Genomic DNA, 13894 nt, shown 5'->3' on the forward strand with positions numbered 1-13894 from the left:
CAGCACAGTTTAACAATCTTTTCCTTTATGAATAATGCCTTTTCTTCTCTGTTTGACATCTTTTCCTGTTCCAGGTTCATGAATACATCCTCCTCTATTTTTCTGAAGCTTAATGGTTTTGCCATTTTATAGTTTATCTACAAATGATTTGTCACATTTTTTACCTGTGTATAGCCAATTGACCATATACCACTTATTTTAAAAAGTTTATGCTAGGGGCTGGTGCTGTGGCGTAGCGGGTAAAGCCATCGTCTGCAGTGCCGGCATCCCATGTGAGCACCAGCTCAAGTCCCGGCTGCACCATTTCTGATCCATCTCTCTGCTATGGACTAGGAAAGCAGTGGAGGATGGCCCAAGTCCTTGGGCCCCTGCACCTGCATGGGAGACCCAGGAGAAGCTCCTGGCTCCTGGCTTCAGATCAGCTCAGCTCCAGCCATTGCGGCCAATTTGGGAGTGAGCCAGCGGAAGGAAGACCTCTCTCTCTCTCTCGCTCTCTCTCTGCCTCTCCTTCTCTCTCTGTGTAACTCTTTCAAATAAATAAATAAATCTTTAAAAAAAGTCTTTGCTCAACTCTTGCTGGATTTCTCCCTATTCTGTTTCATTGGTTTGTCTCTTTTTCCCTCAACAGCATATGTAGCATGTCCCAATTACCAGCTTTATAATAAACTTGATATCTAAAAGAGGAAATCCTGTCACTTTGCTGTTTCTCCCCCTCAGACTATTTTTGGTCCTTTGAATTTCCATATACATATGAGGATCAGCTTGTGGAGTTTCATACACACACACAAAGCTGTTGGAATTTCTACTGCAATTGCATTGAATCCATACATCAATCTGGGGAGAAATGACATCTATACAATATTCAGTCTGCTAGTAGATCTAGATCTCAAACTGCCCCACTCACAATTTCCAGTGACTACCTCTGGGCTATTTTGGTTCTCTGTCCTCAGATCTGTCAGATGTTCCTTGCTTTTCTCTCCCACAGACACAAACAGCACAGTTCAGTGGCCACAGGTGATCTGTTCCCAGAGCAATACCATGTCATCAAGTTTTCTTGTAAATGTGTTTTGTTTTGTTGCCCATTGTGTTTTTGTCTTTTCTGTCTACTTGCTCTGTTTCCATATGGAGCTTCAGGAAGATCTAAAGTCTATGCTGTCACTGCTATCTTCCCAGAGCCCCTTGCCACTTATTATTTTACTTTTATTTTTAAAATTTAATTTATTTACCTTATTGAAAGGCAGAGAGAAATAGAGACAGATGGACCTACAGACACACAGAAAACTCAATACGAGTCCCCCACATGGGTGGCATCTACTTGGGGATCTACTTGGGGATCATCTACTGGGGGATCCCCATCTACTTGGGGATCACCTGCTGCCTCTTAGGTTGCACATCAGTATTGCAGGAATAGTGCCTTGACACTTATTAATTCTAATAATTAATTATTGTCAGCTCTAATTACTCAAACCATAAAAAAGGACAGAACTGAAACAACCAATGTGAAACGAGCACAGCTCTTTTTCCTGCAGCAAGGCACTATTTTTTGAAAAGCTAGTTTTAAAAACCCAGAATGTACTTTTTTGACTTGCTCCTGTTTCCCTCCAAGATGATGCATTTGCAGCTGCTAGGAACCCCTGAGATTATATTTATACAGTATTCTGAGCACAGTCTGTGTTCAGCTCAGTAAATATGTATTTGCTGATATTGCTGGATAAACTTCAGTTGGGTAATAAGAGTCATCAGAAAAGAATAAAGAAAAAAATGAGTACAATCCTCCTCAAAAGCATGGAGGTCTCAAGGACTTTTATAATAACAAAAATAATGAGATTCTCAGAGGGAATGGCAATAACATGCTTGAGAACCATGACTCATGCAGTATGTCAGATTTTCCGAAGGCGGAGAAAATGAACACAGCAGGGGGACATTACAATATGTAAGACAACTCTGTCAGATGCAGGCAGAGGGCCTGCACAATGACCTTCATCAGGAAGGAAGTTACAGTGCCGTGAGGAGACCACAGGGATGGACGCAATTCTACCATTCACCAGTGTCCGAGTCTCCACCTGCCACTCCAGTGCAGGGTGCAAGTAGAGGCGGCAGTTGCCTCCATGCACAATTCTCAGTGTTGGAAGAGGTAACCTGCCATGGGCCCTGAGCAACTCTGTACATTTTTGCTGGGTACACCAAAGAGGCAAGGCCTAAATGTTCTCTACTCAGCTATTTCTTAGGATTATGTTTGCAGTTGAGTAATCTTGAGGGAACAACTCACTCTAAAAGTGGTCAACCTGCCAGGTTCTAGGCTCTTCTCCTTGAAAGGAGTCCACCGTGAGTGCAAACATCCATAGTAGGCCTTTCTTTTTTTTTTTTTTTTTTTTTTTTTTGGACAGGCAGAGTGGACAGTGAGAGAAAGAGAGAGACAGAGAGAAAGGTCTTCCTTTGCCGTTGGTTCACCCTCCAATGGCCGCCGCGGCCAGCGCGCGCACCGCGCTGATTCAATGGCAGGAGCCAGGAGCCAGGTGCTTTTCCTGGTCTCCCATGGGGTGCAGGGCCCAAGCACCTGGGCCATCCTCCACTGCGCTCCCTGGCCATAGCAGAGAGCTGGCCTGGAAGAGGGGCAACCGGGACAGAATCCGGCGCCCCGACCGGGACTAGAACCCGGTGTGCCGGCGCCGCAAGGCGGAGGATTAGCCTAGTGAGCCGCGGCGCCGGCCCCATAGTAGGCCTTTCTTTCATTGTCCTCATGGGGCATGGAGGGCAGGGATGGGGAACCAGCACAAGCCCAGCATAAAGCTCTGATTCCCGCTTTTGGCATAAATAATGAAGTACTTTATTTCTGTCCGGGAGTCTCATATATTTTACTAATATCCATGATACAGTAAATAAGCTAACTTGTTAATTTGAATGTAGGATAAAAGCTCATACTCTACTCAATTCTTGTTACTCAAACTTTCTGATTTCACAGAAAGTAAAATCCCAAACACTGGGGGTTATTGTGAAAATGCTACCTTTAATTATGAGAAGTAGCAATATGTAAATCACAACTACCATTTGCAATCATTATCACAAGTGATTTGCAACACTGCCCTTATTTTATAAATTTTGCAGAAGCACAAGGGGAGCTTCTTTCTGGGCCTTAGTTATTTGCTTTGCCCCAAGAATTAAGTTATTACAGTTCTTATTAAAAAAAGTTCCCTCATATTAATCATTAATATCTAGCAAAGTTATCAGATGGCTTTAGGTCAGCTAGTAGGGGCCTTTGGAAGAGTATGCAATATATAACTGACATACAATAAATTGCTCATAAAGTACATGATTTGGTAAATTTTGAAACATGTATGCACCAGGGAAATACTTACCACAGTCAAGGTAATGAACATATTATTCATCACCCCTAGGAGTTCCCATGTGTCCTTTGCAATTCCTCCTTCCTGCCTCTTTCCACCAATCCCGTTACCTGCAGGTGATCATTAATCTGCGTTCTGTCACTTCAGACTAGTTAACAATAGATTAGTTTAATTTTCTAGAGTTTTCTATAGCTGAAATTAGATGGTATGAAATTTCTGCACTGTTTCCTTCCCTCAGCTTAATTATTTTGAGATTTATCCATGTTGCTCCAAGTATTAATAATTAATTGCTTCTATCGCTGAGTACTATTCTATTGTATATACTGTATGTATAATTTATTTACTCACTTACAGTTGATGGTTATTTGTGCTATTTCCAGTTTTTGGCATTCCAAATAAAGCTGTTAGGATTACTGTTATATAAGTCTTTGTATAGATGTCTGTGGATACTTTAAAAAGTTTGTGGAAGAATGCTATTGAAAGATAATGCAAATTTACCATGAAGTTTCTGAAGATCCCTCATTTTGTTTCATTTTTCTTGGGAAAAAAAAAAAAACAACTAGGAGTAGAATGGCTGGATCATAGGGTACCTGACAATTAACTTTTAAAGAAAATGTCAGACTTTTTTCTACAGTGGTTGTACTGTATTACCACCAGTAGTGTAAGCCAAGACTTGATTTAGTCTTTCTACATTTTAGTCATTCTAATAGGTACTAATGGGTAGTGGTAATTTATTGTCATTTTAATTTGTATTTCTCTAATAACTAATGGAATTAAATATCTTTTCATATCTTTATTTACCATCTATCTTTTTGGTGAAATATCTGCTTAAATCTTTCACTCATTTAAAACTTTGTATTTTTTTCTTATCATTGAGTTTTTAAGAGTTCTTCATATATGAAGGCGCTTCAAAATGTTCATGGAAAGTGAAACTAAAAGATAGGCTTATTGGGGCCTGCACTGTGGTGCAGCAGGTAAATCCTCCGCCTGCAGTGCCAGCATCTCATATGGGCACTGGTTTGAGTTCCGGATGCTCCACTTCCAATGTAGCTCTCTGCTATTGCCTGGGAAAGCAGTTGAAGATGGCCCAAGTCCTTGGGCCCCTACATTCATGTGGGAGACCCAGAGGAAGATCCTGGCTCCTGGCTTCAGATCAGTCCAGCTCCAGCCATTGGGCCATTTAGGGAGTGAACCAGTGGATGGAAGGCCTTTCTGTCTCTCCCTTTCTCTGTATGTAACTCTACCTCTCAAATAAATAAGTAAATCTTTAAAAAAAATATAGTCACCTTTTGTCTCTTTTTCTTGCCTTATTGCACTGCCTAAAAACTGAATAAAAGTAGTGAAAACAAATATCTTGTCTTCCTTCTAATCTTTATGAGAAAGCATTCAGCCTCTTATTAAAAACGATGTTCACTGTAGGTTTTTCATACAGGCATTTTATCAGGTTGAAGAGGTTCATTTCTATTTCTTGGTTGTTGTGATTTTATTGGAAAAGATGCTGAAACTTCTCAAATGCTTCCCTATATCCATTCAGAGGCTAATATGGGGCTTTTTAAGTTAGTAAATATGTTATACTAGATTAACTGACCTTTGGATGTTAAACCAACCTTACATCCTGGAATAAACTTCACTTTATAGTGATACATTATCCTTTTAACTTTTTTTTACTTAATTGAAAAAAAATTTGTTTAGAATTTTGGGTCTATTTTCATAATTTTCCTATCTCCCCACCCCTTCTTCTTCTGTCTTTGTTAGGTTTTGACCTCAAGATAATGCCATCTACACCAAATGAATTAGGAAGTACTTCCCCATTTTAAGTTTTTAAAGAAGAGTTTGAGCTGAACTGGCAATATTTATACCACAATACAGGCACAGCTTAGCTGGGTGCCTCTGGCTCAGGGTCTCACATAAGAATACAGTCCAGGCATCAGCCATGGCTATAGTATTCCAAGGGCTGACAGGAGAGTTTCTTCTAACAAGTTCATGCACACTGCTGACGGCAGGCCTCAGAAGATCTGAAATTCACTCAGTTGGCTGTAAGTCCCAGGCACTCTCTGGATGCTGACTGGAAATATCAGTGACTTTCCACAGGGTAGCCATACAAGGGCAGTTGTCTTTCCTCAGAGTAAGCAGGTGGAAGAGTGAGAGAGACCCAGGATGGAAGCCATAGTCTTTCTGTGGCTTAATATCAAAAGTGACATAGAATTCATAAGAGTCAGGGAGTCTAGTTCATACTCAAGGAGAGGAGACTGCACAAGAGTATGACGACAAGGAGGTAGGAATTGTTGGAAAACATTTTAGAGGCTTCCTACCATAATTAAACATAGCACTATTTTTTTTTTTTTTTTTTGGTAAACTGTCCGATATCTCGGTTTAGTTTACTTGCATGGCACCTGCACAAGTGACCCCACTGTGGTTTAGTCTGGTCTGTCGGGGCCTCTGGCAGTCAAAGAAAGCAGTTTGGCTAGGGTAGAGACAGGCAGTAAGGAAAACAGCCACCATGGTGGGAGGTGTGCTTTGGCCGGTTGGTATGGCCGCGCCTGCCTGCCTCTGTTAGGACCTGTCAGGCCGCTGAGGCCTCGAATCCCCAAACCAAAACTGGGCACAGATAATCTAAAGGATAGTGGAATGTCTGCTGCTTGAGAAAGGTCCTCAGCTGCACATTCCAAATGGCTGAGACAAGACACTGAAAGAGACAGAGAGAAAGGGAGAGGGAGAGAGAGAGAGATTTTACCAACCAGCCCTTCTGCAACCAACACTATCTTATTATACTAATATCTATAGAATTTAAAAAGATATCATCTCTTTCATTCGTTATTTGAGTAGTTGTATCTCTTTTTTCCCTGATCTCTTTGCCTCAAGATTGGTCAATTTTATTATCTTCATAAAGAGACAGCTTTTGGGTTCACTGACTTTTTTTCCACTGTTTTTCTATTTTTCATTTTACCAATTTCTACTCTGATCTTCATCATTTCCTTCTACTACTTACTTGAAGGGCTCATTTGCTTTTTTTTTCCCCCTCTTTTCATGAAGTAGAAGCTGGAGTCATTGATAAGGGATCATTCTTTTTTTCTAATATGGAGTTTAGTACTCTAAATTCCACATCTTTGATATGTTATATATTCATTTTCATTCAGTTCAAAAGACTTTCTAGATTCTTTTGATTTATTATTTAAGATTTATTTGAAAGGCAGAGCAACAGAGAGGGAGGAAGTAAGGGAAGAGAGAGGGAGGGAGAGAGAAACAGACAGGTATTTTTCATTCACTCCCCTAAATGACTTCAACAGTCAGAGCTGGGCTAGGCTGAAGCCAGAAACCGGGGACTTCATCCAGGTCTGCTACATGGGTCGCGGGTGACCAGGTACTTCAGCCATCATCTGTGCTGCCTTCCCAGGTACCTTAGCAGGAAGCTGGATTGGAAGCAGAGCAGCCAGGACTTGAACCAGCCCTCCAATATGGGAGGCCAGCATAGCAAACAGTGGCTTAACCCACTGCACAACAACGCCATCCCCTTGATTAACTGTTTAATTGTAAGAAATTTGGAAGTGTTTTGTTTAGTTTCTGATTATTTTATAATTTCCCAGAGACTTTTCTGTAACTGATTTCTTATTTAATTCCATTGTGTTCAGAAAATATACTTCGGATGACTTGCAGCCTTTTAAATTTAATGAGATTTTTTATGTGGCCTAGAATGTGATCTGTCTTGTTAAATGTCCCACATGTACTTGAGAAGAATGTGTATGCTGCTGTTGTTGAGTGCAGAGTTATATAAATGTCAATTAGGCCAAGACTGTTGAGAGCGTTGTTCAAGTTTTCTATCTTTATGGATTTTTTTCTGGTAGGCTACATTTAAAAATTTTTATCAAAAACGCAAATCTGCAACTGGATCTAACTATTATTAAATTGTTAAAATATTGTTATTCACCTGGCATCCAAACACACATGCACGTGCACGCACACAGCCATGGATTTCGAGGCTGCGGAACTGAAATGAAATGAGCATCTGATGGGGATGCTGCACTCTGGACAAGTTCCACTGTTCAGCAAAGCATTTTCAAAGTGGTTATTTTATCTTTCCTTGTTTGACCTTGTAAGCTACTTAACTGCAAAATGTATTTTCATTCACAGTGTTTATTATTTTATTCCTTATGCCAAGTCATGCTCCCATGGCAAACAAAACAAGCTGAAAAATCTTTAAGAGAATGAAGCAAATATAGGTGTTTCTACTTCAATGCTGTTTACAGCGATTCCTGTCTTTACAGGATGTATAAATGCTTGACAAAGCTTGCTTGTTGCAATATTGAATATAAAAATAATGGGGACAGGAAAAAACATGATGTGCCGTAACCAGAGTACTAATACAATGATAATTATCCCAGCTAAAATACAATTACTAAGTAAATATCTATTACTTTTTGTACCTTGTATCGAGAAAATTAAAAAGGATAACGGGGCACGGAACGAGACCACTGGGTAGAGATGTTACTTTAGATACCTGGTCAGCGAAGCCTTCACTGAGGTGACATGGGGGCCAAGAACTAGAAGATGCGAGGGTGCCAGTCATGGGCAGACCTGGGGAAGACTGCCAGGCAAAGGGAACCACAGGGGACAGGAAGTACCAAACCATGAGATGGGAGTAAGCTTAGAGTGTTGGAGGAACCAAATGAAAAGTGACTGGGGAAGCCTCGGGTATACTCAGGTCAGAGTGCATGTACATATGCCATGCAACCAAGTCTCTGCTGCTTAACCATCAGCCATCCTCTGTACCTAAAATGCCAGAAGGCCTGCCAGACAACTACAGCTGGCTGATCCTCACTTAAGTGCCAAATTCATAGGCAACAGAGCACAGCACACTTGCTGGCCACAAGGTGTGAGACTGGAATGGGGCTGGATGAGTTGGGTCTGGGAGGGAGTTGCTGCATTCCGACTGTGGGCACCATACAGAAGTGGGCTGTGGGCCAGCGGAGGGGGCTGCAGCAGGGTTTCTCAGGAGGCAGCTGCCCACATGCAGGCATGGCGTGCTGGGGTGGAGAGACAGGGCGGCCCTGAGGGAAGCTCCAATATCAGCAACAGCAGGGTTCTGCGAGCCCCTTCAGATGAAGTCATCATTTTGCTTCTGTGGTCAGCCCTGAACCCTGGATACTTACCCCGGCGAGCCAGTGACTTTACAGCTAGCCAGAACTGTCCAGCAGAACAGCTGTGCAGTAGGGCTTTGGCAGTAGCCTTAACCCACCCAGAGTGGCTTGTCATTCAGAAACTTTTCTCCACATGGTCTTTTTTTGTGTGTTTGTATTACACACAAATACAAACATCTCATCTTCTCAGGAACTGCACTGCACCCTCCTTTGTGGGGCAAAAGACACTCCCTTCTCTTTGCTGGGTCCCCCTGTAGCTGTTAGTACAATCCCAGGCTAGACCTTTCTCCTTCTCATGAGGGAACTGTACTGCCACATCAGGCCAGTTTCAGGCAGAACTCGTGCATGAGAGGGGGAGACGAGTTGGCTGATTCTGGCTAGCAGCTTGGGGGTTTCAGGATTTGATTTATGGGGAATAAGAAACTAGGCATGGGGCTGCTTACCTGTTCTTCCTGCAGCGAATGGTGAAGGCAAGAAAAAAGAGCATCAGAAGAAGGCCACAGCTGAGCAAAGTCCACACAACACCCAAGAGGGCAGGAGATAATGAAGGGAGGCTCTTACTGCTATGGTGCGAAGAGGTCTGAGGACAGAAGAAAGGAAAATGGTTAGGACGGAAGGATCTTGCGTGGACCAAACATGAATACCCCGTCATCACCAGAGCTGGGAAACAGTATGTCCTGCATGACTGGTTCCTCTGCCCCCACCCCACGGCCGCCACCACCGACAGCACTACCAACACCAACAACAGGTCTCACTCACAATTGTCGTCCCGCAGAGATCGTGCAGGGGTCTCCTATCCAACTCCTGGCCAGGAACACTGTCACACAAGTCAGAGCAGTTTATTTCAGACTCCATGTCACCATGCGCTGCTATGGTGTGCACTTACTCACAGTCTTGGTTACCCATCGGGAGGGATGCAGCTCTTTGACGCAAACACAAGAGCAGCTCAAATCTTTTCTTCAGAGGCCCCATATTGGAGCTGGCTCCTGGCTCAGAATCCAGGATGAAACACCCATTCACGTGGAAGCGAAGGGTTATTTCATGAGGCTGCTTCATCAGATGCCCTCCAGCATCAGACATTGTCTAACGGGTCCCCTGCTGCCGGGGAGTCCAGAGAGGACCACTTCGCAACCATCTGCTTCCACAAAGCGACGATTCTGGCTTGCCACCAGATGGCAGTCACTGCTCCAAGTACTCGCACCCTGAGCCCTGAAGAAAGGAAAGCAATAAAACTTGTTACACACACACACACACAACACAACACATACGTAACACAGATGATTTATCACAAAGGTCTAACATTTCACATATTTTAATTATATGTAGCCATATTTTTACTATATATGAAGTACTTCAAAAAGTTGAATTAAAAGATGAGTTTATTTTGGTACAAAATATTTTGAAAATCATGCATTTTTATAACATATTTTCATTGAACTTTTTGAAGTATTATCATAGATTTGTATACACTTATATAGACCATAAAGGTTTGAAATGTATTCAAAAATCATTAAGCAGCATTTTAAAGACAAAGGGAAAACATCTTTAACAATTTCTTGGTTTGACTCTGCAGTTTCTCTTCAGTCCCTTATGGCCCAGCACCATAAGAACTTTAGTTTAGACTTGGGCACGCTGTCCTTTTTGTCCTACTGGGAAACTCCCTGCCATTCCAAGATCTCTGTGCAGCTCATGGCTTAGGCTGTGCTTCTGGGTGGCACTGGGCTCAAGTGCCCCATGCTGTCTCCATTCTCTCAGTGAGTGGAGGAAAATTCTATGTCCCATCAGCTGGGTTCACAGAAGGGTACCCAAGTCCTTTATCAAACTGTTAGACTAACAGAAGTAAGACAGGTTATCCAGGTAACAGGGAGAGAAACTGAGGGAAGTAGGAATACCTAGAGTCTGTGGCCAGAGGATGGGGTTATTTTTCTCAGATGATGCTTGCAATATGAATACTATGATCTAAAAAGAAGTTCAACCTTGGGGGACAAAAGCAGAGAAGTAAAAGTTCAAATTAGCACCAGCAGAAAGGGCAAACACAATCATAATTCTTTGAAGCAATCCATTCTTTAATAGAGAAAATAGAGTTGAAATTTTACTAATTGGAATTTTAAAAAGAATGCTACTTCTAGTTTAGGTTCTTGAAACTGCATAGTTTTCTTTGATTGTGGAGGAAACTTGGACAAGGAAAAAGATATCAACTACTATAATTCCAATAAGCACTGACCATAGGACCTACTTTTAAGCCAGAACAATACTGACAGGTATAGAATGCCAGCTTTGGATTCTGTGTGCTTGGGCATGAACAATACAGCACCAGGTGCTGCCCATTCATTGGCCTCTCAAATGTTCCTGAATTATTTACCACGTTTATTACAATGAAATCCCAGAAGAATTAAAAGCCACCATCTCCCACCAAGACATTTAAATTCTTGTGGAGTCAGATTACTGAATGTGAAATTAATAAGCAAATATAAAATCTTGACTATCTGCATTCTAATTTAGGTGAGATTTCAACTCATGGCAAAAGAGCATTTTTTTTGTTTTTCCTTTTCTTAAAAATTAGATATCTCCTGTTGAGCCCTCTAGCATAAAGCAATATCACAAACCACAGGGAGGACTATTCCACATGAGGGACTGGAAGACGATTTTTTTCCTACCATGGCCTTTTTAGTCATACTGGTGAGTAAGTACACTTGTATTTGAACTATGAAGTCTATGTTAATGTATCCTTATATCGTATTGGAGAAGTGAGACTATATATGTATGGTTGTGTAAATATAAAATCTAATTTAGCTTTCACTTTATTTTTTTTTAGTTTTTACTTCTGTAGTGTTGTGTGATATAAACATATTTTCAAATAAGAAAATGTGAAGAGCAGAGAAGTGGAGAAACTTGCTCCAAATCTGCAGAGGAAGAACCTGAATCCAGGGATTTATATTCCAAGGTCAACGTCTTCCCAGTATACACTCTACATGGGGCATACACTCTGGACTGACTTTCCTAGTATCAATTGCTTGTTGGGTTTCTCCAGGTTTTGTTCCCAGAGCTGCACTTCTGTAAATCCCCTGGAGCATGGCACACCATAGTGCATCAGTACCAGTGCTTCTCAACTGGGACAATTTTACATCCCAGGGGACACTTGGCAATGTTGGAGACATTTGTGGTTGTCAAAATGGGAAGCTGGTACCGCCAAGATGCAGTAGGCAGAAGCCAGGAATGTGAGTACACATCCTACAATTCACAGTATGCTTGAAACAACAAAGAATTATCTCATACCAGGTGTCAACAATGCTAAGATTGAGAAAGTTTATGGATCCCAGAAGGACTGACAACAATAAGCCCAAATCATCTTTGAGAGTCTATGAACAAGATGAGATTGTCTATCTGACCATAAAGTTCTGTGGGATGCAAATCTGACTTGGGATACATTTCTGACTACATTCCACAGCTCCCCTTTGACAAAATTAATCTATTGGCTTGGAAGTTTGAATGCTAGACCCTCCTCCACTCCAAGGATATCCTGTGTAGGAACTTTATATAACATGATATTGGGCTCCCATGCAGGGTAGCCATTCAGCTCCAACTACATATTGTCACAGAGGCCTACACATGAGGAGTTGGTAAAACAGAAAATGACTCAGTAATTGAGAAGAGAGAGTTGAATGTTGAATGGTGTCAAAATATTGCATAACTGGGAAAGTGGGTGGCACTTAGAGAATAAAGGTGAAGCATCTGATTACAAGATAAAATTCAGAATCTAGACTTGCCCCAAACAGTAGAGTTAGAAACATACCAGGGGATTCCAATTCAATCCCATCAAGATTGCATGTACCAATGCCATCTCACTAGTCCCAGTGATCAATTTCTGTCCACAATTGATCATAGTGATAGGACTAAGAACCAAAGGGATCACATAAATAAGACTAGTGTCTGCAAATACTAATTGATAGAATAAAAAAAGGAGAGAACGATCCAACATGGGAAGCAGGATACTCAGCAGACTCATAGAATGGCAGATGTCCTAAACAGCACTCTGGCCTCAGAATCAGCCCTTAAGGCATTCAGATCTGGCTGAAGAGCCCATGAGAGTATTTCAGGCATGGAAAGCCAGGACACTCTGGCAAAAAAAAAAAAAAAAAAAAAAAAAAAAAAAAAAAAAACAAAACCCAAACACTAAATGAAAGATCTCTGCAAGTGAGATCCCAGTGGAAAGAACAGGTCATCAAAGAAGGAGGTACCTTTCTCTGAAGGGAGGAGAGAACTTCCACTTTGACTATGACCTTGTCTGAACAAGATCGAAGTCAGCGAACTCAAAAGGCTTCCATAGCCTTGGAAACTCATGACTAGAACCTAGGGTGATTACTGATGCCATAAACAAGAGTGTCAAATTGTTAAGTCAACAACAGGAGTCACTGTGTGCTTACTCTTATGTGGGATCTCTGTCCTTAATGTGCTGTACATTGTGATTTAATGCTATAACTAGTACTCAAACAGTACTGTTCACTTTCTGTTTCTATGTGGGTGCAAACTGTTGAAATCTTTACTTAATATATGCTAAACTGATCTTCTGTATATAAAGAGAATTGAAAATGATTCTTGATGTGAATGGAAGGGGAGAGGGAGCGGGAAAGGGGAGGGTTGCGGGTGGGAGGGAAGTTATGGGGGGGGAAGCCATTGTAATCCATAAGCTGTACTTTGGAAATTTAAATTCATTAAATAAAAGTTAAAAAAAGAAAATATTTCAATAGTCACTCCAAATGAGTAACTTTACTTTAATTAGAATTTAATCTGCAGTATTCAATGGAAAAAAAATTCAGAATCTAATACATAAAGAGAAAGGTCTTCCAGTCCCTTCCAAAAACAACCCTCCTGACATGTCCCCAACACAAAGTCACTAGGGATAAGCCATCTATGTTGCACACAGTAGTAGACCCAAGGCCATGTATGGTAGTAACTGAAATTTACTTGACAGACATTACAAAATCCTTCCAGTGATTAGAATCATAAAAATCGATGCTGCATTGGGTACACTGTTCCCAAGTGCAAGATGGTCTTTCACAGGTTCACAATTCTCAACAGCCCCCTGAATTTCCACAAAATCTTCCCTGTTCTTATATTCCATTTTTTTATGGCCATTGAAAAACTAGTCATACATCAACTGTCTTATAACAGCTTTTTTGCAGTGGGTATGATTTCTACTTCATCCCATGAAAAACTGCCTGGTATTGGAAATACTTTCTGTCCACAAAGAGATTGAAAACCAGACAAAGCATATGAAACAGCTCTTTGCAGGCATTGGATCATGTATATTATAGGAATGCGGTTCCTAAGAAACCCTGTCTAGAGGCAGTTTCTGGACCACAGCACATAGTGGGAAAAGTGACAGAAATCTAGAAGTCTTGCTGATGTTTGAAG

General features: G+C 41.4%; 1 protein-coding gene across 3 annotated transcripts in view; it reads right to left on the reverse strand.

Annotated features, from left to right (window-relative positions):
• GPR156 (G protein-coupled receptor 156) overlaps positions 1-13894 on the reverse strand; it is a 114593-nt gene that overhangs the window by 55556 nt on the left and 45143 nt on the right. For 2 of the 3 annotated variants that reach the window (XM_002716658.5, XM_051818996.2), the window contains 2 exons: positions 9239-9688; positions 8923-9059 (listed from right to left, as the gene is read on the reverse strand). In XM_002716658.5, coding sequence (XP_002716704.2) covers positions 8923-9059; positions 9239-9334 — 233 coding nt within the window. In that variant the 5' untranslated portion in view covers positions 9335-9688. Of the gene's footprint in view, positions 1-8922; positions 9060-9238; positions 9689-13894 lie in introns of those variants that run through there. The other variant, XM_008266872.4, reaches the window with a different exon arrangement.

Source organism: Oryctolagus cuniculus, chromosome 4, assembly GCF_964237555.1.
Source record: "Oryctolagus cuniculus chromosome 4, mOryCun1.1, whole genome shotgun sequence".
In the NCBI taxonomy this organism is placed as follows: Eukaryota; Metazoa; Chordata; class Mammalia; order Lagomorpha; family Leporidae; genus Oryctolagus; species Oryctolagus cuniculus.